The 25,455-nt window shown below is 44.6% G+C and overlaps 1 protein-coding gene across 2 annotated transcripts in view; it reads left to right on the forward strand.

The window, feature by feature from the left end:
- The window catches only part of ADCK1 (aarF domain containing kinase 1), a 78,135-nt gene that overhangs the window by 2,198 nt on the left and 50,482 nt on the right, over positions 1–25,455 (forward strand). For both annotated transcript variants that reach the window (XM_040601509.1, XM_040601510.1), the window contains exons 2-3: positions 777–914; positions 5,284–5,367. In XM_040601509.1, coding sequence (XP_040457443.1) covers positions 789–914; positions 5,284–5,367 — 210 coding nt within the window. In that variant the 5' untranslated portion in view covers positions 777–788. The remainder of the gene's footprint in view (positions 1–776; positions 915–5,283; positions 5,368–25,455) is intronic.

Here is a 25,455-nt window from a genome sequence, read left to right on the forward strand (position 1 = left end):
ACCCCAGGCCTGTGCTTGTCCTGTGACAGAGCCATGATTAGGTGGCTGATTTCTGCAGATGTCCATTCTACCAGTGCAATCCCTGCTTGGCCCTTGGATAGGATGGTGATGATGAGAAAACAAGCCTTGCTTGGTCACTCTGATCTGGTCCCCCATCCCCTGCACTGTGTGTGGCTGTCTGCCACCAGATGCTGGAGTTGCATGCAGCCTCCAGGGATGCATCCCCTTTTCTCCTACCACTCATCAGCAGTGAGGCACTTTCACTAGTCTGGCAGAGTTTCCAACAAGTTTTGGGTGCTCTTGATGTTGCAGGAGCTCTTTGTAAACCCTGCTTTTTTATATCTTCTGTTATCCCCCTGCAATCTGCCTATCCTGTGATGTCTTCAAAACATTTGCATTGAAGGGGTGGCCTATTGCTCTGATCAGAATTGACTTTTGGTGAGCTTGTACTCCCTTCTTTTTGTCCATCTGTACTTCCTTGTAAAGCCTTTGGGACCACAAACAAATATTGTGGGGGCACAAGGTCTAGTGGTGAGTTACTATTGGGTTTGTGACCCATAGACACTGTTGAATTAGGAACAGCAATGGAACCACAGCAGAACAGCTTATGTTCGTTTGCTGTGTGATTGCTTGAGCTCTTGGCTGGGGGCAGTGCTAGTGATACATCATTAGCAAAGGAGCAATTAAAACTTGGATTGTCAGGTCCCTTGGGGCTGTAGGCATCAGATCACTACGTCCTTCTCAGACGTTACAGTTGCTGTTTTGTGTCTCGGCAGGGTTCATCAGTCATGGCACGGAGGGCCTTGAAACTGGCCTCATTGGCAGCAGCTGCTTCTGGCATCTATCTGTATGGAAACAAGTTCGTGGATCCCAATGATTTTGGAGTTGTTCGTGTGGGCCGAGCTATTGCCACAGTAAGTGTCACCCTAGTAATGTGCAGGAAGATTTCTAGGTGGGTAAGGGAACCGGACTTCACCAGAACTTTGGATTTCTTGCATTCCCTCTCAGCATTTCCAGTTGGCAGCTGGCTCTGGAAGTCAGAAGGTCAATAGGGAGCTCTTCAAGTTTCTGACAGTGGGGAGAAAAAGAAGTGAAAGCATATAAGGAACAGAGCTGTCGCTTGCACATTTTGGAAAGACCCAGAGATACTGGGCTGCAGATAACTGTCTCTGCTTCCCTGAATAGGGTAGGACCTTTAAGAGCAAGGGCTCACTCTGGGCTCACATCATCAGCCACCAGTCACCCAGGTACACTGTCCTGCTGCCTTTAACAGTGACCTAGTTCAAATTGTCTTGTCTACATATACCGTTTTTTACATTGGAACATTTTGTTTTAAGGATCATGGTTGTTGTATTGATATGCTACAGTAGCCATTGCCCTGTAACCCTTAGTATGTGAGATTTGGGAGGAGGAGGGAAGGTGTTTTGAGGATCATTCTCAAAGCAAGAATAAAGTGAGGATGGGAGATGATGTACTTCTGAGATTGGATTAGTTTCCAGAATCGTAAAATAAATGCTTCATCTGCCTAGCATCATTCACCCTTGCGTTGATCACTGCTCCAGAAAACCTGAGAATCGAGACTGCCAGCCAAACAGGTTTCTGCCTTATCCTTGAGGATATTCACTGATGAATCCATAAACAGCCAGGAACAAGGAGGACAGAGACTCTGGAGGGGGTATCAGTCTCTCTATACCTCACTTGCATTATACATCTGTCACTTCAGGCCACAATCTCCATCATTTACAGACCCCCAGTGGTAAGCAGCTGTCTGTCTGCATATTCTATGACTTCTAAGCACTTCATTAATGGGTTTTACAGGGAGTCAGCTCCTGAGGGCAGATGCAATAAGAAACAAGCTCAGTGGGTTGGCTCAGGTGCCGTGCTGTTTATATGTGCAAGCTACACCGTGAACTATTGTGAAAAATGAGTGTTCATTTTGAAAGGGTAAGGGCAGAAATACAAACTCTAGTCTTTCTTTCTTACCTAGTAAGTGCTAAGCTTCGAGCTCTGTCACTGACCATAAGGCAGTGCTGCCTGGTGGCAGGGAGCAGCTATTTCCCTCTTACTGCACAGGAAACTGAAGCATGGAGAGGGAGCACAGCTTATTGTGGCTGGAGGGGAATCTGCTATTCAGGGTGTTTGGGCTCTCCAGTCTGCCCTTGAGTTCTGCCTGCTTGACTGGTGTTTCTCAGTCTTTCTTGAAGCCAGTGTTTTTGTGGCTATCTTCTGTTTAAAGACAATAAGTGAGAAGTGCAGTGACAAAGCTGTGCTTTGAGTGACAGTGAGAGATTACTTTCCTGATGAATAGGAAGTAGGAGAAAGGAGATTTTCCTTGCTCTAGATGCTGGCAAATCTGAAGACATGCTTGACTTTCGTATCCTCTGCCTTCAGGGAAGTCAGAAGTTGTGGGCTGTAAAGCACTTCACTAGCCCTGCTCTTAAATGCATTAGAGGGTTCTGCACCCATAGTTGCAAGCAGTGACCTCCAAAACCAAGCTACCAATGCTTGGTCTCCTGTAGGTGATGGCAGCACTTGTTTATCTCTGTGTGTCTGTGTACTTTTCAAACAAGAATTTTCTGTCTCTTTTTGAATTCTGTGTTCCCTCTAATACATAGGACTGTGTATGGTTAGGTTGCTTCTGAGAGATTCTTTAGTCCTGCTGCAGCAGTGACCTCTGCCTTCCCAGCTTGGGGTCTGCTCCTTGTTGGAAGGTCAGAGGCCAGCTCTCATCTGAGCACTGGCAGCCCAAACTGCTCTTATTCCTTAGCTATGAACCAGATGAAGCCAATAGAGCAATTAGACATGTTCATTTCTAAGAAGCTGAGCTTCTCAGACTTGCTGTTTTTGTAAATGAAAGCTGATACTGTAGCAAACAAGCAACTTTGGATATTGGTGGCATCTAGGTGGACCTAAAGTGTCTGTCCTTCAATCTAGCCTTGCCCAGGCTTTTTACCTGGATGCTTGCTTCAATCATTGGACCATAGCCAGGAAAGAGCATGCTGTAATGAAGAGGCTGTAATTCTTAAAAGCTAAGTTCAGCAGCAGCAGCACACACAAGAAATTAAGACAACTTATGGTGTAGCGAGCAAAACAAAACAAAAGCCCAGAGAAAAGAACACATGGAGGTCAAGAACTACATGGCTCTGGACAGATTTCATCTGAGTTTGATTAGAAGGATTTGAGTCTGCTTGTATTTTAAGCATACTGGTTTGGTAGTCCTTTGCAGACTTTGATGTGCACCAGCAGAAGGTTTCTTCTCGAGCCTCAGTTTAGGGAACTGTCTCTCGCTTATGTGTGGGTAGACAACTATTCAGAGGGAACGTTGTTCCATGACTTGGTAAGATCTAAGGATAGTTTTAGGAGTGGTGGAAGAGTGTAAAATATTGAGAATTCATTGATACGAAGTGTAGCTCAAGTCTTTGGGACATTTAACACTGGACTGGCACAAGATCAGTGAAAGAAGTAATCTGGCATTTGTAAGGGAGGGGACTAGTTAACCTTGTAGGTCTTTTTATGTCTCCAAGATTCAGTCTCACACTGTAACATGAATGACAACACTAGTCTTGGATGAGAACAAAGCCAGTGGCATGGACAGCATCATGTTTCAGACAGTTTCTGTGTTCTGGTAGAATTAGGAACCTGGCAGAGCAGTTGTGCGTTTGCTGTGTTTCTTTGAGAGTATCCCAGTTGTTTTGGGTATGTGGAAGGAACGTTCTGTGCAGTAGCTACAATACATCTCAGACACTAGCAGGCATTTGGCAATGTCAGAGTTGCCTATCAGGATCATCATAACACTAATTTAGTGTTTAAGATTACGATGTAATTAGCAACCGCTTAATTAATTCCCTCTTCCTCTGTAATACAGGCCAATCTGTTAGCTGCTTCTTTTCAAGTTGGAGGTGATAATTACCCTCATGGACCAGAGATAAAATAAGAACCAGCTCAAGCCTTCATGCAAGGCCGATTCAAACCTCCCTCCATTTCAAAGTTGTTCTTTGAGGTTGTGAAGATGCTTTGAAAAATTTTTCTTCTGAATGGGTCTCTGTGTAGCTGTGCAGTTCCTGAGTTCACCAGGGGCAAGAGAGCCTGAAAAGCGAGAAAAAAAATTTGCTGTGCAAGATGGGAAACATGAGAAACGTAACCTCCACAAAGAAGGACTGTATCTGTAACTGATTCCCAGCTTGGTTCCCTCTTGGATGCAACTCTGAGCATTTGATTTTTTCCCTGTTGTCAGTTCCAGTGACCTTGTCTCAAACCAGATTTGATCCCCTTGCCTCCCTGGCTTTTGCGATACATCAGCTCTGCTTTATGCCCTTCCTAGACATGCTTGCGGTGAAAGGTGGGGCTAGTATCCTGTCCCAGCATGGGATGCTACCCCTTCAGTAGGGGGATTTTAGGAAATCTGACTTCAGATCCGAATTATCAGTTGAAATTCAAACAGCAAGTTAGTGAACAGGCTCATTTAGATGTATGTTCCCTTCTCTCCTTCCAAGTAAAATTAATAAACATGACCTGTATGTTTCTGTTCCATTTGCTGGTGTTCTGACTGTGGAAAGAGAGGAACTTCAGTCACAGGATAAAATTGTAAAGTACCCTAGATCCATTTTCAGAAATCATTAAGGCACTTAGCTATTGTTTGTGGCTATGTCTAGCTAACAAGCTTTAGCTGGATAACCCATATTGTTGTTTTGAAATTGGCTATCTGACCCTTTGGCCCTCTAGTCCTTTGTGCGGTTGAATATCCCCAAAAATACTGCTGCTTGTGCTAATTGGTGAGCTTGCCTTCAGTCACTCTGCTCCCTGCTGAGCCATCTACCCAGACTGAGCTCACTGTGCACTGATGTGGTTAGGCAGGTTGGAGGTGTGAAGATGAAGTGTTGGGACGACTCTCGGGGCACAAACAGGGTCTGCACGACCGCTGTTACTAGCAGCAGCCCTTATTGTGGAAGCCCCAGATGGCTGACTGAGAATGGGAATCTGCTGTGCAAGGCGCTGTACAGAGATGATGAAAATGCTTTGAGCTTCTCAAATAGAAGGTAGTATAGGAGTGGTGCCAAGTGTTGCGTATTTTTAATAGCTCCGTGTCAATGAGGTCCCTGCACTGCTTTCTATAAATGTTCATTGAAATTAAAAACTTTTCATTTAATTTCGTATGAGTCTGTTACCGTTAACTTCACTGTGGAGCCTAAACTGTGGAGCCTAAGCTAACACGTTCTCCTTAACAGAAGTTTTGTTGTTTTGATAACTGTAGAGCTTGCTAAATGTTTCTGGTTTCATTTGCAGACGGCAGTTATCACTTACGACTACCTCACCTCTCTTCGGAGTGTCCCATATGGATCAGAGGAGTATGACTTCCTCAAATCACAGGTAGGTGATAGCACTGGACTGTGTTCCTTTGAAACTCTGCAAGGCACAGGTGTGTTTAAAAAGCCATTGCTGTAAAGCAAACCATTAATAATTCAATATGCCTTCTACCAATTCGTTAACAGCAAACTGTGCTGCATGTTAGATAAGATTCTCGCAGGACATGCGTGGCCCAGTGGAGAAGGTCCCTTGTCAAGAGCAGCTACATGCAACCAGTACTCATGTGTGTCCATTAGAGATTCAAGGGCTTGGTGTATGGGATAAGATGCATTTGGGCTCTGTCACTGGTTCTGTGCTGTCCAGACTGGTTGTGTGGAGGTCAGCTGCTTAGAGGGGCCTGGCAGTGTTTTTTTACCTTGCTTATTGGTTGGTAATGGCCATGACATGAAGGCTGATGGATTTAAGTAAAAGAAGTGTGTTGGAGGGGAAGTGATAGGGATGAATCAAGCTTGTAGATCTCTCAAGAAGTAAGAATTAGGCAAAGAAATGTACATCTCATTGCAAAACACATTGTTGTGTTTTGATATCAGTAATGAACATTAATAGAAAAAGCATTTATAGTGAGAAGGAAGCTAAGGCACCCCTATTGCTCCTCTCAGTCTTGTGGTGCACCTTTCTAGCCTACAGCCCTACAATACTTTGGGCTGTGGGTGCAATACCTTGAGTTTTAGTGTGTGTGTGTGTGTGGTGTATGTAGGCAGGGTCTCTCTGCTATTCCAGCTGAAGGCCTCTTTGGAGTGGGAAGTAACGGCTTGTGCCAAATTAGGCCAGTCTGCATAGTATGTTTGAAGTAAGGTCTTTAACCTAAATTGTCTTCTTAGTGCATGTAGGATTTAGGCCACTGATATGATTGTAATGCATGGGGTGGTACTCTCCAGGAACTCTCAAACTGGAGGGTCTTTAAAGCTGGAAACAGTGGTGAGCCAGGTAGAAATCAGTGGCATTGGACTCCAGCATGCTTTAGTATTGCTCTGGCAGAAAATCCACATCATCAGTACAGTCTTAGAGTATTTGGCATAGTTTGCAGAGTGGCTTCCTTGGGCTTGTTCTCGTCCTTTCCTGTCTAAAGATGCCAAGCTGTTATGCTGTAATATCTCATCCCAGGTGAGGGGCGCTGAGCCCTGGCATAAATGGAGATAGATGTGTCGGAGTCTGGAGCTTCACCTTCCATCTGCCCATGTCTCTGCCACATGCCTTTGAAACCTCATTTGCAGAAGGGCTGCTTGTAGCTTTCTTGAGCGACACCCAAGTTATGGAGTTATCAGTGCTGTGGACAGCTTGTCATTTGGCAGCAGCTTGCAGCAGCCCTTGCAAATTCTTGACCTTTTGCCCTGTCTTTTTGTGGCTTCATTAACCTCTGTCATGCGGGTTTTGATGGTTTGTCAATTCATGCCCCAAGCAGCCAGAAAGGGCCCTGTTTGCTGGCGCTGCACAGAGCTGTGGTCTCCCTGCTTGGCAGCTAAGACTAGCTGAGTCAGCCTCTGCGCATGGCAGAGCCAGTGGCAAGCACAGCATGTCAGCGTGACACAAGGACTCTGTGGCATGGCCAGCACAAGCCTTTGGCTGTATGAAGGGGAATGAACTGGGAGACTGGGAGACAGGAGGAAGTAGGTATGGGTATAGCATGAGTTAGTAAAACTTGTTGGCCTCTGGAGACCAGTCCTGCTGTTGGAAGGTGTTATGGAGGGCCACCAGTGAGCCTGGGACAGCACTTGTGGCTTCCTCAGCAATATCCCTGTGGAGCTTGTGCTAGCAAAGCGTCAGTTTGGCATGGGGCAATTTTTTGGGCCTGGGCCGTTAGATGCCATACTCTTTATCTTGGTGCAGCTCTAAGTGGATGGCAACCAAGTCTTTACCATCTTGCAGCTCTTTTAACACTGTGGGAGCTCATTTTGCTGGTCTTGAACTAACTCGGAATGACCTGTAAAAAGTTGCCCCATTGGAGTTGTTACTAAAGATTAGTCACTGGATGGGGCCAAGAGGATGTGAATGCTCCTTCCAAGTAAGTGTTGTGTGTGAAGGATACTTAACCAGATGTTGCTTCTGCTAGCCTCGGTCCTGGAGAGATCTCTGGTGCTCTTAGCCATGCATTGTGCTTTCTTTGCTTTCTGTCCTTCTAGTGAGGCCAGCTTAACCTCCTCTTTGTATGCTGAGAGTCTGGAATTTTCTTTTAAGCATGTGTATGAGTTTGTTACTGATTTCCAGCCTCACTTTTGGTACTGTGCCTGGAGGAGAGATTTTGTGAGACAGGGATTTGGTGACCCTGGGACTGCAGTCAGTGCCAGCGGGTCTGGGCGCAGCTGCTGTGCCTCTGTCCCTGGTGAGGAGGTGTAACTGCATGTGTGTCTGGGACAGACTTGCAGCTGGGAGTGGAAAAACACTTTTTCTGTTCATCTCCTCCTTGTACTCAGCATAGTGGTGGGTGCTACTCCAGTGCAAATAATGCTTAACTCGCTCTCCACAGAGTCACAATTAGCCATTAAACTGGAGCCTCTAAATTACTCATGGCCTCAGATGAGAGATGGGAAGTCTCAGTGGCAGTGCCAGTCACTGAGCCTGTTGGGGCCAAACAGGAACATAGTCATTAGGAAACAATTAAATGCAAAGCAGATTGAGAAGGAAATGGGTTCCCAGGGGCTTTTAGCCAGGTTCCTGCTTAGCTCCAAGGAATTCTCTTCAATCTTACTCTGTTTTTCTGTCCCTCATGGACCACTTTTGGTGCGAATGCTCTCAGTCCCTCACTTCTCAGCACCTTTTTAAGGCCAGAAGATTGGGGGTGTTTTACTACTTCCCATGAGGCCGGAAGCAGTAGCTGGGAATTCGGTTTGCTTCTCTCTGATTCTCGCCTCAGCCAGGAGATATGAAAATCCCACCTTCCTGATGGCACTCACAGCAACACACAACTTCCTCAGCAACAGGCATGACAAAGAAATGTCTTAAGTTTTCCATTCCTGCCCCTGCCTGTAACGGGGATAAAACTGCTTATGGTCAGGCTTTATGTCCATCCCAGTGGTTGCTTCATCTCACCACTGGTGGCTGGACCAGGTGGATAACTTGATCTTTCTCCTGAGTGAAGGACCCTTTCCTGGGGTGTCTGCCCTTTTTCTGCCTGTGATGATAATGCCAGTGTACTGATGTCAAGGCTAGTGGTAGTCATGGTTAGCCCCAAGACATCAGATGTCTGTAGGGCTGGTGTCAGGCACATTAGGGGAGATAGATTTCTTCATTTCACGTTTGTTGCATTCAATTATTCTGGCCATCTTTGCACATGTAAACTTGGGTATTTCTTCCCATTTCTGCCCCTGCTTGTACTGGGTCAGAGGAGGAAGGCAGGCAGCCTGCTCAGTGCCATTTCCTTATCTATTGCTTTCTCAGCAAACCATTTTATTCTGTAGAGAGTTGCATTTCTCTGACATTCTTCTGCCTCCTTGAGTATTTGTCTGCTCAGTCTGCAGTCAGCCTACCCTGTGACATTTCCCGTGTGCCTCTCATCGTAGCACCTGGATGTTTTGGTTGACACTTCCTTATTGCTGGCGTTCTGTTGATCCTGCTGTCAGTCAGGAGGTATTGCACAACATGCAATTTGTTTAAGGGCTGGCATCAATGGGTTTCTGAGTTGTTGTCAGTGTAGTAAGAAGATTGCAATGGGTTGGTCATCTTGCAGATTTCCACACAAGTGGCCACTCTTGAAAATCCTGAGCAGGGCATTTTTTTGTCATTTTCCTCTGTAAGATAAAAGGTTACTGCTGTGAATGTGGATACAGGTTTGGTTTTTTAATGGATAGGAGACAGCAAGGAGAGAAGGGATCTGTGCTCAAGGTGTCTCCGGAGACAGTGGGAATCCATTCTTGAATTAACTTTGTTGGCTACAGAATTGCTTTGTCAGGGAGAAGCCATTTGGGGAGGTTAATTAACTTTCCTCCTTTTGAGAGCAGAATGAGGATGTTCTCCTCATTCAAACTCCTGGTTATTGGGCTGTCAGTATCTGGGCAAATATTTGGAAGGTGTAACCTTGTGCCATCATTACACAGATATGGTTTCTTGGTCCTTGGAGGCTTTTCCTGGCGGTTGTTGTGTTTGCTTCTTATGGTGGGGTGGGTGTTTTCAAAATGAGCTGCATCTCACAGTGAAGTTGCCCAGCTGAAGGATCCTGGAAAGAAAATGAGTGGGTGTATGTGTACGTGTGTTTTTAAAAAATAACCCACAGTTTCTGGATAGTTCAGACCAATGAAATAGCCCATGTCTTTGGACTTTTCTCATGATTCAGTAGCACTATGTGCCTTAAATAATAGGAAGCAATGTCCTAAACCAGCTTTTTCATGATGGAAATGGACTGCAGCTGCAGAGAGAAATCCCCAGGGGCTCTCCATTGAGTTCCTTCAAAAAGGTGCCTGTATATGGGGAGTGGTAGGCTGTTCTGCACCACAGCCAGTGCGTGTGGTGGTGGCTCTTTTTGCTTGTGCTTCAGCCTGTGGTGAACTAGAGAAGCACATTAACTTGTCTATGAGACATGGAATAGCCATTAGGTGGCAGTGACTTTCTGTCACCAAGCTAAATGGGAACCAGTAATACAGAGGTGAAGAGCTTCACAGCCCATCTACAGTCCCTGAGCTGATCATGTTTGGTTGCCCTATTATGTACTCCCCAGGATATCTCTTCATCTAAAAGGCATGGTCGACACTAATGCAGTCTAAAAAAGCTACTAGCAGGGCCAGCTGGTGGCTTGATGACTACATTTGAGCGCTGCTGTCTAGCAAACTTCCTGCCAACACATAAAGCATGAAAGCTTTGCACTGAAAACACGTAACAAGCTGTAAAATAAATCTTATAATTATAAGACACTTCCTTTTCCTCCTGCTTTCTAGAGTGGTGTCAGCTGAACATTGTGGCCATAGCATCTCTAGGTTTTAATTTTGGAGCATCAGGAAGGTCCATTTTTTTGGGAATGTGTGCCTATGAAACAAGATGTTCTTCAGACCTCTGCAGTGATATATTCAGAGAAACAAGCCATCTCACTGTGGCATTTTTTGAAGAGGAAGAAGGAGAGAAGTGAGGGGAGAGAGGCAGCGTCTCATTTATTGCGCCTTTTTCCCTGACTGTGCACCTTTGTCCCTGAAGTGCTTCACTCCAGGAGCAAGGGCGTGAGGTGCCAGGCACAGCACTCTGATGGAGTGCTGCATCTTTCTTGCACCTCTCCAGCAGAAGTGAAACTGTGTGCCTTGGGAACGTTCAGCCTTCTCTCCTCCAGGTGGGGCTATCCCTTTTAATTTGAATCCCTGAAGACCTCATTACTTTGCTTCCTTAGAGCTGCGGAGGAGGTATAATAGCCAGAGGAGTATCTGAAGAACATCTCAACCGGTACAGTGAGGAAACCATTAGGAAGCCCTTGAAGGATGTAGGCTACAAGGAGCCTGCACCATGAGGAGCACTATAAAAAGAGCAAATGGAAAGTGAAGAAATAATCTTTTATTTAGTGTTTGGACTACGCCTCGAGTCTCAGTGTGAAATGAACACTCAGCAGTGCAAAGCCAAGACATATGGCAAGAGATGGTATCTTCTCTGAAGAGCTCATGGTTGAGATTTATTTATTTGCCTGAATTTTCACCCTGGATGCGAGCGGTGGAAATAGATATGAATGTAGGATTTCTTAGAGGGTTGAATGTCTCTGTAAAGAGGGAAGGGGAAACAAAAAGTGGGAATTGCTTATGATACCACTGTAAGTAACTTAAGCCTGGTCCAATTGACTTTGGATCAGGCTCTAATCAAGGATATTTTCTTAATGAAGGACTATGTAGCCTTGAACTACTGGCCAGTTTATATGGCTTGGTTGTTGGAGGCCACCTGTAAAATCAATAGAGCTGACAGGTAGCTGATGCTTTCCCTGTTTTAAGAATAGGAAGACAACTGGCTTGAGAACTGAAATAATCTTATCTGAGACTAGGAAAATAATATTCATTTGGGGATAGGGACATATCAGTACTTGTTATGGCAAACCGGGCTGCTCAAATGTTTTGTTTGTCCTTTGAGTCCTTAACAAGACCCATAGTGTGGATTCTGTTCCCCTTCCTAAGTTTGCTATAGTCAGCTTGCAGTGAAACACCAAAACACAAAAGTGAAGGACCCCAAATTAGGAGTACAGAGATGTAAAAACAGGAGTGAGAAGACTAGCATGGCGTGCAGAGAGTATTTCATGTATCAGGCCGAGCTGGAATTTCAGAGTAGGACTGAATACTGTAGATTTGCTCTGCTAAACCAGTGACCTTATCACATTCTCCCCAAAGTGTAACTGATAAAAGAATGTGCTGGAGGGTAGCACACAATTACCTTACCTGTCAAGCCAGTGTCTTCATTTAGTCTGTTAAGGCAGCGTTGAGGGAATTGCTGTGGTGAGTGGTGTCTTGCAAACCCTTTTCTGGAATTCTTGGCAATGTTGAAGGCATCTTAGTGGGTTCCAGGCAAACCCTTTTACTTATGTGTGTGGGGGGGTCGTTTGCATACTTGAGGGAAAGGTGTCTCTCTTGCTCCATCTGGTGCCCCAGGATGAGGCAGGACTCAGCCAGGCTGAGGAAGCCCTGGGAATTAGGAAGAAAGGAAGCTGTTTCTCTTCAGTTGGAGCAGTTGCTGATTTAGTCTAGGAATAAAACAAAATGTGAAGTTCAATGCCAAGTTTGGAAGCTACCCCTTTATGTACTAGGGTGTTCAGGTGCCCTGACTAGGAATCTGCTGATGTGAGCATATTCTGCATTTTTGCACATCTGGACAGGCACATCTGTCTGCCTGTAGACCTGTGCCTGTGTGTTCAGATATGAGTGCTTCTGTTGAAGTAACCACTTCCAAGACAGAGTCAAAAGTTCGAAGATGGCTTTGGAGGAGTGAATCCAAGATGGTAATCCCATTCACTGCTAACCTAGTTAAGCCTACTTTTGGTCCCATAGAACTGGTTTGGGATTGCTTTTTTTTTTCCCCTCTTTTTTTTTTTTTTCTTGTTTCTTTTTTGACTTGAGAGTCCCGTGTCAGTAGCTGCAAATTCTGCTGATGGTGCACCATTCAGAGCAGCTTGCTGTTCCTTTCTCTGCAGCAGCATCATCTTGGCAGGTCTGACACCAGTAACAACTTGTTTTTGTCAGTGTACTGAGCTGATGTGACTTGGAAGGGGCCCACAGGGAGCAGATAAACATAGTGACAAGGGTCATCTTTATACAGCCTCCATTCTGTTCCTAGCTCCACTTTAATGATGAATCTGCGTGTGAGCCTGCACATATACACACATGCACAGTGCTTTGTGAAATGCCTCTTGCTAAGCCTGGATCCCTTTACTGTCTTGCCAGTTTTGCTGAGTTTAGAGGTAAATTCACTGAAAAGGTCACTAGCAGAGTTGCTTTTTGAAAACAGCTAGCTCCTAAAATGTCTTTACTGCCCCTGCAGTCTCTGCTTGAAAATGTACTTGTTTTCAGTTGCCTGTGAACTCTGTAACTGTACAGCCTGTTTGTTATTGTAGGGTTACTCTGAACACAAGTTGGTTTTTGCAGGGTTGCTGAAGGGCAGCAGGCTTTGCGCTTCCATTTGGTTATCGTAGAACTGTTGTGTGAAGAGAAGTAGGGAAGATACACTTTCCTTTCTTGGGCCCTTTCCTTTGTATTCATAGTCAGGCAGCACAGTTGGGCATTTCCAGAGCCCAGCAGGAGATGTTTGATGTCTGCAATGCCCTGGTATCACCTGTTCTGTCTCTCCTCTTTCTCTCCTGGACAGCTTCCCTGCTTCTATTTTTTGCAGTAAGCTGTTTTGGTGTGGCAGTCTGAATTGGGAGTTACTTGCTGCCAATATATGGGATGGTGATCCTTGACTGGGGAACATTTTTATAATGAAATGATGGCTCCTGAGTGATGGAAGGTGAGAAACAGCAAGGCTGTTAGCTGGTACTGTGCTTTCCTCACTCTGAGCTGGTGCTTGTACTAGGTTGTGTGCTTGAAGACAAGGGGTTTCTGCAACCTGATGCATGTGAAGGGTTGCCAAGAGCTATACCAGCTCCTGCCTCCCTGACCAGCAGGGATAGACCCACCGCAACTTTCCTCAACCTCCACTGGCCCCAAAAGACACAGGTTAGGGGCCGAGTTTGTACCAGGAGTAAGGGTGATGTTTGATTCTTTTAAACTATGGTTTTGATTCTAGGGTAGCAAGTGCTGGGTGGATTCATTGCCAGCCCCAGACAGGACAGCTCTCCCAGCCTGCGGCTTTGCACACCTGTGTTGATAGCAGCCAAGCCAGCAGGTTTCCCCTTCCCAGTTCCTTTCTGGAGTATGATTCCCAGCTTTGGCAGAGCTTGGTCCTCATCTGGAAAGATGAGCCCCACGCTGTGTGTATTTTAGCTTCATTCCTGGAAATCTCACTCCAGAAACAGTCAGATGTTAGATTCTGTAGCAGGCTGAAATCAAATGAGCTCACAGCCCAGGGAACTCTTCCATTTACAAACAGCCTAGAAGCCCATTATATTTCATATTAGTATTGAAAAATGTGATTTTTTTTTTGAAGGATACTAAATTTAAATAAAGCAACAACAAAGAAGTCAAGCTCTGTCCCTTTGCAACGTCTTTGAAATGGTGGGATGTGTGTGTAGCTAATGAAGAAAAGTTCCTTTAAACAGTGTTCATAGCTTATAATTGTTGGAGATAAGTGTAGTAAATTAAAGCAGCAGCAATGTGTAGGTAAGACCACTTCCCCACACAACCCCTGTCCCAATGGCAGGTGCCTCTCCTTCCACCTGCGTTGCTCAACAAATTTAATCTCAAGAGGGGAAATGAATTCTCAATTGCAACATGCCTAGTAATTAACTGCACTGTAATTCTGATGTGCAGTGCTGTCACCCACCATCGGGTGGGAGTGGAAAAGGCACTGCATTTTGTTGATGGTTGAACATTTGTTTTCCTCATCATTTTGACACCGGAGGTAATTGCCATTCCTGAAATATTCTCTCGCTACCATTACAAAGCAACTGTTAGGGACAAATTAATTATGAAGAATCTTGTTATGACAGATTAATAGGGCAACAGAGGAGATTTCTTTTTCTTCTTCCAGGCAACTGAATAGTAAAATCTAACAGCTCCGTATAACTGCTAGAAACATGTGCTTCTCTGTAAGCCAACACATATTTAGTTGGAGATGGGGGATTTGCAAAACCAGAACTAGAGTATAGAGTGGGTTTCCAAGCTTGCTTTTCCTGAGCTTTTGGTTTCCCAATACCATATGCCAAAATGAGCTTGAATCTGGGCATTGCCATATGGAGGGGAGGTCTTCATGGTTGGTGTTGGACCAATGTCTTCTGTTTGTGTCATGGTTGAGCAGCATCATGAAGGCTTGGAAGTGAGGAATGCTGGACTTGTGGCTTTGATGGATTTTAGAACAAGACACAAAATCATTATCTGGACTACTTTATTGCCACTAAGGATTCCCTGTGTCAGGGAGGTCAGATCTGATGTGCTGGTGGAGTTTTAAGTAGCCAATGATGTTCTCTCTCTCTGTGTCCCCCTGGAATTTGCAGACTACCTGCCCAAAATTATTCTTGTGGAGTGCTCTCTGGGGACTGTTGTGATTTGGCCCATAGATGACTGCCTTCCTGTTGTGGAAGTGATTAAGGCACCCTGCCTCCCTGTGCCTGAAGTGGTCTGTCAAAGTCCAGGGGAGGAGGAGTTTGAAATATCTGGATTACTCATGGCTGTGTTTAGAAGCTCACCCAATGTATGTGTTGTCTGGACAGCAATTCATGTAGTCTTGGCAATTGTGCTCCTAAAGAGGCAGTTAGATGTCTATCTCATAGTTGACTGGCTACTATTGGATGCTATGCATCCCAGGTGCTGATGAGCACATGGTTAAAAAGGAGCCTATTTTAGTCTTCAGAATAGGCATAATACAGATTTAAAGAAATTCCTGGAGAAGGCCTAGATTTAAAGAAGCTCCTGGAGGAGGCCTGTTCACATTCTCTGCTTTGCCGCCTTTGCTGTCTCACTCAAGTCGTCAGGCAGTAGGGTCTTGGTAAAGGATCTGTTTAGTTGGGACTGGAGTCCTGTCCTACCACCTCCAGCCAAGTGCTTGTACATGCAGCACTCTGTCCCTGCCCAGGAAAGGAACAAATCTTCAGTGGTGATCAACGCACAACCCCGCTTCGTGCCTTGATCTCCATAATGGGAGAACAGTGAAGCTCCACTCTTTTCCAGAAACTGAATCAAGACCACGTTTATCCCATTTTCCATCTTCTCCTGCCTGCTAATGTCAACTCCCAGTTTCACTGTGACTTCATCCTTCTTCATGGGATCTTTGTATCTCTGTATGGAGTGTGTAAGTGCTTTAATATTAAATATTTGAGGCTAGAAGTCACAGATAGCATTACTTTTGAATTAATAGCATCTGATTTCATTGCTTTGCTTCATGTCCATCTTGTGTAGTGTTGATTCTCTATGGGCCTTTTTGGCATGCAAATTTTGTCTTTGGGACTATCTGCAGTGACTGTATTTTGCCAGCAAGGTCTGATTGTTTGGAGGATCTTTGTCAGTATGATTTTTTCTGTCAGGTTTTGTGCTGATTGCCTTTGTGATAAGCCTTTTGTCTTGAGTTTACTATTTACCTTCTAGCCAAGGTTAGAAATCATTTATCTTTGACTAGCCTGTTGATGGAGATTGCCTCTTGCCTATTATCTCCAGTGCAGCGTCATCTTCGTTTTTTCTTGTCCCATGTTAGCCTCTTATACCAGATTCTCCCCCTTTTGACAAAGGAGCCTTGACTTTTGTTTATGAGAGTTTCAGACTGAAACCTGGCCTCCTATATGGTACATTCTTTTTCAAATTGTGGCAAGTGCTGCCTGATTTGCAGTTTTCTCCACAAGGAGGTTGTAACTGGGTAGTGATGGACCAGGCTTCCCTTACCCTGCCCCTTGAGATACGTGCATAGGTGATTTATGGTAATCAGTGTCTTTTAAATGAAGATAAAATCCACCCCAGATTTCTGCTTGATAAAGCCCATTTCCTGCTATTTGTAATTGCTTCTTTGGAAGGATGGGGGATAAGGGTAGGGATGTTCCTTCACAGGCAATTGTACAGAAATCTATTTTATAATGTCCTAGGCTGAACCACTCTTAAATATTGAGTAGCTACGTTGATCCTGGATGGAACAGGTAACCTGGCGGTGGAGGCTTTCTGCTGCTTTTCTTCTTGGCTGTGTGCCCAGCTCTCCATACATTGATGATGTTTCCTGTTGCACCCACTTCTTCGTAAATAAAGTAATGGCTGACAGTGAGTCTGTAGGTGGAGGGACACTCCGTTTTCTTAAAATTAGAATGAGACCAGACATCCAACAGCTTAACTGACTGTTTTACTCTAGGTTCTTACAATATGTTTGACATTTACAAATGCAGCACCCCTGCCTCGTGGATGCTCATTCATCTCTTAGATGAGAGGGAAGACTCAACAACTGGCAATGGAAAGGGCAAAATGTTGAACACGTAATTGTATATAAAGATGATCTCAGTTTTATTCCCTTCACAACCTTGGTGAGCCACAGCCAAGTGCAGGAGAGACATATACAATATTGTTCATTGTGATACCAGCTGCAATAATGAAAATTGCCTCTGGTACTGCTGGAGGTAATTCTTTCTGCTTATTGTGGGAACAAAAGTAATCTACTCTGGATAATGAATAACCAACACATGGCTTCACCTGGGCTCTCCTTTTGTTCATCTCAGTTTAGTGCCATGTCAAATATTCACGTTTTTCTTTATTAAACTGCTATCTCATGCTATTTTAAAGTGACACACTCAAAGCTAATATAGGTTATATCTGTTGCTTGTGTTCCTAGCACCTGTAAGGATTCAGTAGACCAAATGCTACCTTCACGGACATCCCCATAAGCCCATTGCTTATGCTTCCATTGGCACCTGCATAAAACTACTGTTTTCAATGAGGAAGCACAAGAGTGGCTGCAAGGAAGGATCTGACCTTCTAATTGCAGTTTAACAAGTCTATTGATTGTGTATGAATCAAAAGAGACACCAGCTCACTCTCCCACAGTGGTGACATTGCTGGGATGCTAATAGACACTGGCTGCCTTTCTTGGTGTGGAGCTGTGTGATGTTAACTGGATGAAAAAGCTGCAGTAATTTATATATTTTTTTTTTCACTGAGGTCAGCAACTCTGGTACTTAGAAGGGAACAGACCTGCTGAGTGACAAGGGGACATTTCTTGAGTTTTGGGTTCTTTTTCAACATAGGCACTTTTAAAAGTAGAACTGCACTTTGCCATTGATGGTGACTTACTGGCACCACAGCCTCTCTCTATCTGTTGGATATGGGGCTATGACAGTCACTGCAGGTTTTTGGAATTGACAGCATAATCCATGGTTGTTATCTTTCCTGACTTCTTCGTCAATCTAATTTAATCACTTCTAGGTATTTCATGTGTTACCGTGTCTCTCCTCTTCAGGCATCCTGTTCCTGTGGGAAGGGTCTGTTCTTTAAAGGTCAGAGCTTCTCAGATTAAAGAAGGGGAAAGGAATCTGCCTCTCAGTTTGGTAAGGGGCTGTATTGAGATCTCTAGAGAGATTGCAATGGAAACCCTTCCTTCTGGATTCTGTAACCAAGCTCAATGCTGGTGCTTGTCTGCGTGGCTGTAAGAGAGGGAGCCCACTTACTCTGCTTCCCTGGCCATTGGAGTGACCTGCCAGGGGAGAAGTTGCATATGTACAAGGAGGGAGAAGCTGCTGTTGCATGGTTTAATAGTCTGACGTTGACTCAGATAGGTCCTGACTGGAGGTCAGCTGTGACGTGCAGCTGGTAGGGTGGGATTTGACTGTTGGGGAAGAAAAAAATGTCAGCCCAAATTCTTCGGCGTTGACAAAGTGGATGTGATGATTTCTCCCCTCCAGCTGCAACGGCTGCCTTTGTGCTTCCTTCTTCCCTGCACACCCACACTAGGAGAGCAGACTGTGTGAAGCTACCCTGTCTTGACCCTCAGCTGTTGAAGTAGATGAGACTTAGCTGAGCTTTCTCCATCTTTCCTTCAGTTCTTGGGCCATCGATCCTGATAAACCTCATCTTTCAGTGTGTCTTTCAGTGTATCTTCTGTCTGTCAGTGTTTCCTGTGGGGTCCGTGACTTTTCCAGCTCCATTTTATTGCAGGGTGGGGTGTGGGGACTAAGGGATCAGGCTGTCAGATGTCCATCCTCATCTGTGCTGCTAGGATCCTTCACTTTGCTTTGAAGTCCAAGAATATTCAGTATTGAACAGATTCCTTTGGTACTCGTTTCATCTCGTCTTCCACCTCTTCACTAACCCTAGTAACACCCTGTATGTTTCCTTTCTTGTTTACAGTGTCTGACCTCTTGTTTAATTAGAAAATGTTACCAGGTCAGCCTTCTTGGAAGAATCGCATTTTATTATTGAGGACACACCACAAAAATTTTTCTCTTTCATACCATACCGGTTCATCTGTCTCGCAGTGGCTCCTGATGTACTCTTCCTTGTTTGTTTTGCTTTCTCTATCTGGAACTTCAGACCTTTCTTTAAGTGAAGAGGCCATCCCTACACCTCTCTCCCCAGTGTGAAGCCTCCCTATGCATAGCCATAACTGCATGAGCTTCAGTGAGAGCTAATTCCTAATGTGGCCTTGTTTGAGCTCTTCCCCCCACCCTCCCCATGGCCCAGGACCAGCCCTCATTTCCTACTGATGCTATTCCCTCACATGCTACTGTCTTCCCAGGGTCTCCTTACCTGGACATAGCTGTCCGGGGGGGTGTTCTCCCTTAAGGTCATTTTTACTGCACAGCATCATCGCCTGTGCGGTTTCTGTAGGGTCTGTCAGCAGCTTCTGTTTAGGGAACGCTGCTGAATGTAACACACATCTTGGGTGATCTTATTCTTTATAGCTACTGGAAATAGCAAATAAAATAGGGCTTAATAGGACTGATGGTTGGGAGTCCCCCACTACAGCTAAAGACAAGGCCATATAAGATGGTGTCTTTCAGCCCTCAGGTTTTTTTTTTTCATTGTCATGCCACATAGTCTGATCCAAGCTGAGCTGAATTAATTTTGTTAGCAAGATTTTGAGAGATGCCGTGTCAAATTTATTATCATATCACCTGCCTCTGAACAGGAGCTGCAGGCACTGTGATCAATGGATCGAGACACGTGCCTAATTTCACTGCAGCTTCTGTAACCCTGTGCCTTCTGCAGCCATGCTGTTGAATCCTGTCCTCTGTGGGTGCTCTGCAATGAAGCGCAGGACAGAGCTCTTTGTATAGTAGCCCTATCAGGACAACAAGACACTGAGGGCACTTTTGAGAACCTGCTGACTTTGCAGGTGTTATACATCTGTGTATACATAGGTCTGGTCCTTCCTTCTCATGCAAATCTGGTCTGATCTTATCCTCACATGTAAGTACCGTTCATGTAAGTGTACACACCCCAAATTAGAGCCTGTCAAGGACCTGTTGTGGAGTAACAGGGCAAAGCAGCTTCAAGAGCAGAACCTTGTTCACTGGAGGTGCTGTCTGTAAGTGTAAAGCTCTCAGCTTGACTCTCAAATTCCTATATTCAACAGTTGGATGTGGAACTGTTAATGGGGAGAATAGACAGGTAATGCTGTAGCTATAGAAGTGCTACACCCCAGTTATTTTAGCATGTTATTTTCCCCTTGTCTCCGACCATCCCTTCCCTGTGCTCCTTCGTCTCCGTACTCAGGAGACTTAGACAGAATAGTGCATTATATCACAGAGGTGTCTAGAGGGGAAACAGCTGCTCCCTTCTGATTTTTCTCCTGAACTGCCCCACAGATAACTAATTGCAGCTCAGTTGGTTCTATTAGCTATTTACCTAAAATTGAGCTGGCTAATGAAAATGTTTCTAATTAATACGAGGCAGATTAAAACTCATTACAGCAAGGTCGTCAGTAATGAGAGATAATCAGAGCACAAATGACCGAGCTTGGAGCAAAATGAAGATGGAACACGGAGCAGGCAATCGGTGCTGGTTGTGCATACACCAGCCAGCAAGTGCAGGGTTCAGCAAGGTGACTGCTGGTGCTCTGTGCTGTGGTTGAGCAATGCTGCTCCCTGCTTTTCAGAGCAGCTTGGGAAGTGACTGGCTGAAGAGATGGACCTCAGCCCAGCCTAAATATTTCCTGAACCAAGTGGCATCTCAAGCTAAGGGTTTGTTGCTAGGCTACCCCTTAGTCACCTGTACGGATTGTGAGGAACCATGTTGTGAATCAGTGGGAAGATCATGGGGGGGAGGTCAATATCTGTGTGTGCTTGTGTGTTGAAATTCAGAGTCCTGATGGCTTGGAGGGTGGAAGCTTGTGTGTCTGTTTGGTGTGAAATGGGCTGACCTAGGTTTGGAAAAGTCCCTTGTGATCTCCAGGGAAATTTTGCACAAATCGTGAAATGTGTTTGCTTTAATTTCAGCTGCCTTTAGCACTGGTGATACAATGCCACAGCACCAACACCAGATTTCAGCTGCCTTATGCAGGGTCCCTATGTATATCCTTCCATTTATCCAGGGTTCACTGGCTATCTTGCTAGTTGTGTGACTCCTTGTTGCCATGTTTGTGAAACTTTGAAGCTAAGTAACATTGCTTTAGTCTAGGGGATCATCTCTCTCTTTTATCCTTTGCAAGCTGTAAAGCTGTTTTTCTCACGTCTGCCTGTCCCACTGGCAACCAACTGTTGTGCCAGAATTTCTGAAGGATATCAATCTCTGCTTGGACTATTTTGAGCTACGGAAGTCAACAGAATTAGGGAGATGCCTTTTTGACAGCATTTACACCAAGGGGAACTGACTAAAAAGATCTGAAAAGATAATACGGGAACATATGGAATGCCCTACTCTCATGTGGGCAGGCAGAGACCCGTAGGAAGATCTTTAGGAATGTTATATATAACTTACACAAATAATGAATTATTACCTAGTGAGGTACATTGCACCAGGAGTTATCCCAGTTCCAAAGACAGGGATCTGTCCATGATCGGCAGTATGATCAGATGGTGTTGGTATAAGGAAGCATTTGAATGGGAAATACCTGGTGTGCCTAGGAACGAGCTGTTGTAAAAGGTAGGCAGGAAGGATAATACAAAAAGGAGGCAATAACAATTCCAGGGATTTGTGTGTCTCCCTGCAGCATCCCTGCTGTCAGTCAGTTTGATTACCAGGCTGATAGTGGTAATGAAGGCTATAGTAGTTTATATTAACTGTATGCTTATTCAAATTTGTTGAAAGAGGAGATAACGGCCCCTTAGACACAAGTACACTGTCATTGTAACAGGTTCTAGGTTTTCTATTGCTGTTCTTAAAGCACCCGAGTACCCTAGTCACTTCACCAGCCTGCATCCTCCCTAAACATCTTCACAGATTTTTTGGCTTGACACTCGATTTCAGGCTCTCACTGTGTTAAAATGAGGTGGGCATCCTTTTGTTCCTCTCCGGTTTGTGCTGTCCTGGGTCATCTAAAACTGTTCTGTAGTTTTACCAGTCGTGCGCATATGGCCCTGTCATGATTTGGGATGGAAAAGGACCAGATTCCTTTCCTATCTTCTCTGACATGTCTTTTCTCCCTCCCTGACTTACTGTGTTTTGGGGATACCCGCTACAGAGGTATGATGACATCCTCTCTTCCCTCTGTATGGAGTCCAAGGGACAGCCATGCTTTTCCAGTCCAGTCTCTTGCTGCTGCAGGTATTCCTGGAAGAGCTGTCTCATCCAGGGTGGCTGACAGCATATATGCCTGGGACGCTCTCACAGACTGTGTGCCACAAGATACTTCCCAGCATCGCAAAGGCTTAATATGAAAGACCATAAGCAGCAGTTCTGCAGTGCCATGGGAAGAAGGCAAGAGTCCATCACCAATGTCCCAAGTCCTTGCAATGGCAGGTAATTTAGTAAATACAGAAGACCCCTGGAAGCAGGTTGAACTGCAGCAGCAGGGGTGACCAATTTAACTGCAATGTAGGAGCTGGATACACCAAATAAGTTCTTTAAAGATTTTGATGGTGCACCCTGTTTGCATTCTGCCTCTCGCTGTGGCCAATCAATAGGGTAATTTTTTTTCTTGATGCCTTGAGCAAGAGTGTTTAAAGCCCTTTAGACATTTTATTACATGTAATGTTCTTACGGGTCTGTAAAATGGGGGATAGCAATCCTGAGTTTTGTAAAGAGCTTTGTAAAAGCACTTGTAGAGATGAAAAGCTCCATATAAAGTCAGGTATGGTTGTTTTATCATAAATGTCTAAAGTCTTTCTGAAGTCCATTAAGCTCTTGGCTTCTTTGTCCTCTGACAGTGAGTGCCACTGGTTAATGCTGTACTGTGTAAAATGGCATGTAAAAAAAACTTTAAAAAGGTTGTTGCTTTGTGGAATGCCCGACTATTGGCCATTTTGTGAGAGCTGGAAATAGGAATGGGATATTTTATTATTTCATAGAACTCTTCTTTCTTATGCATCAGCTCCCTTTAATCTAAACAGTCCTCTAGCATTTCAGATCTCTTTTTTTCATAGACTCTTTTCAAGTCCATGATAATTTTTTCCTTGTTCTTCTCTGCCCTCTTCTTTTTCTTCTGTACCTCTTTTTGTGATGGGATGTCCAGAATCCAAGGTGAGGTTGTGCTTTCAGTTTAAATAATGACATTTTAATATTTTTAATGTTTTTCTCTTTTCCTTTCTTTACACAGTCAAACAGCTTGTCGTGGTTTTCCTGACCCCCACTGTGCATTGAGCATGTACCTTCACTGAGCCATCCACAACAATGTGATGCAAGTGTTGGGTGGCTACAGTTAATTTAGAGCACCCATCAGTGTGTGCAGGGAGGATAAATTGCACCTTCCAATATGTGTAACCTTGCAGCCATCTATGCTGAGGGTGAGCTGCTAGTCTATTGATTGTTCACTTATCTTTGGTAGGGACTTGGCAGGGCTTATTTTTCCATAGCGGTGAATAATTTCTGTTGCATCTCATGGAATTTTTGTCACTGCACCACTGTCTCCTTTGCCAGATCACTAGCAGGGAAATTAAATCTTGGTGTAAGAAAGGTTTTAATGGGACACTGCTCTTTATTCTTGACAGTGATGTGGGTCAGTCTATTTGTAGTAGAGAGCCCCTGCTGCCTTGTGGGTGCTACCTGGACCTGCTTGCCTTCTCATCACATTTCTCAGTATTTCCAGCGCTAGTTCAGCCTCCCTGGAAGTAATGACATTGCAGGTGCTAACATGGACAGGGCTTCTGCAGTATCACCTCATTTAGCACCCTTCTGCCTTGTGGGTGCTACCCAGACCTGTTTGCCTTTCCATCACATTTCTCAGTGTTTCCAGTGCTGGTTCAGCCTCACTGGATGTAACAACATTGCAAGTGCTAATGTAGGCAAGGCTTCCGCAGTATCACCTTGTCTAAAAGAGCTCAGAGCAGGTTGAAATCAAGCTGTGGTAAAAACATCACTAAATGTTGCAGCCTTGTCCTAACTAGAGTCCCCCACTACTGACGTCTGTAGTGCTGGGCTTGGTGTTGCAGAGAGGGAATGCTGAGCTGGGAATGGGATAAAATGAGCAAGTGATGTCACATCTTCTCCGATAATTACTCAGTTTTCTTTTCACTCTTTGTGTGGGAGTTTGTTGAAAGCCACTTGAAGGTCCCAGTAGATATCCCCCTTTTCTCTTCTATTGACCGTTGCATTAACATGCTTAGAGTATTTTAGCGGACTGGTGAAGAATGATTTTTTTCCTCTTAAAATTCCTGTTGGCTGTTTTCAGTCATATCACATTTCGCTAGATGATTTTTAGGACTCTATAATTATTATCTCAACTAATTTAATTGATACAGAATAAAAGCTTGCAGGACTATAATTCCCCAGATTACTCTGGATTTTTCTTAAAAACAGGGTAACTTTTGTTCCCCTTCAGTCCTCTGGAAGCTAATGGTTTTAATGTGCGATCACCATTTTATTATGATTATTAGCATCTCAGCTACTTTTTGAATTAATCTGTAATTGTTATATGATTGAAGTTTTCAAGGTATTTTCTGAAGACATCTTCCTTGAAATACTGTCTAGGAGAGTGTAACTCCATTGTAAGCAGTGATGGCCAGGCTTCTTTTCAGCATCCTGCTCTGTTCAGGGAATTGCTTGCAGAAGGAGAATGCGCCTCCTTTCCCTTGCTCAGTTTGGAAGTAGGTGGGATGCGAGCAGGCACCACGTGGTGTGGAGCTGTTCCTGCTCCCCTGTACAAGAGTGCTGTCCAGTATGGAGGTGGGAAGAGGAGCAGCCCTTCTAGCCCTGTCCTCTGGGTGAAATCCAGCCTGATGTCCTTTGTGAGATGTCTATGTTTGCAGTGTTCCTGGAGGCAGCACTCATCACCAGGAATTTGTGGTGACTTGTTTGTTATGTCTTTGACTAATTGAATTTCAAATTTTCTCTCTGCATTCCTAATCCTCATTTCACATTTTGCCAGCTATGAGTATGCCCTTCAGGGCTGGAATGACTTTTCTGAAGGATTTTTGATACGAGTGGCTTCCACCACATACCTTACTGTCTTTAGTGGCCTTTCTTCTGAGCCCTTTTGTCACCAGGTCTGTCACCAGACAGCAGATAGTCAAGCTTTCACGAGCCTATTTTAACTTTGGTATTTATTTCCTTCTAAATTAATCCTTTGTTTTTAAGACCAGATTAGTATCTGCCAATTTGTGACACCTGCATGTCTGGTGCTCTGAAGAGCAGTTCTTTGCCAAGGTCTTTGTGAATAAAGGCTCCTTCAAAAGCATCAATATGTCTTGAGAAGCCAGCTCTGCTTGTACATCAAGGAAAAATTAAAGCTCTACTTGCTGAGTGTGTGCTTCGTTCCAGAGGTGCCTCCTCTCCATACCTGACAGTTGTTAACTTTCACTGTGGCCCGTATGGAACAATTTTAATAATCTATGTTAATCCCAGTCTACGCAGGGCTTAGGTAGATGGTCTGTTGGCCATCCTGTGGGACAATGGAGAATTTGTCCTGCTGAAATTTGGGGAGGGGATTTGAGACAGAAGGAGATGCCCAGGTGGACTGAGGGAAGAACCATATACACACTCAGACAGCATT

The sequence above is a fragment of the Falco naumanni genome, chromosome 7 (assembly GCF_017639655.2).
Source record: "Falco naumanni isolate bFalNau1 chromosome 7, bFalNau1.pat, whole genome shotgun sequence".
In the NCBI taxonomy this organism is placed as follows: domain Eukaryota; kingdom Metazoa; phylum Chordata; class Aves; order Falconiformes; family Falconidae; genus Falco; species Falco naumanni.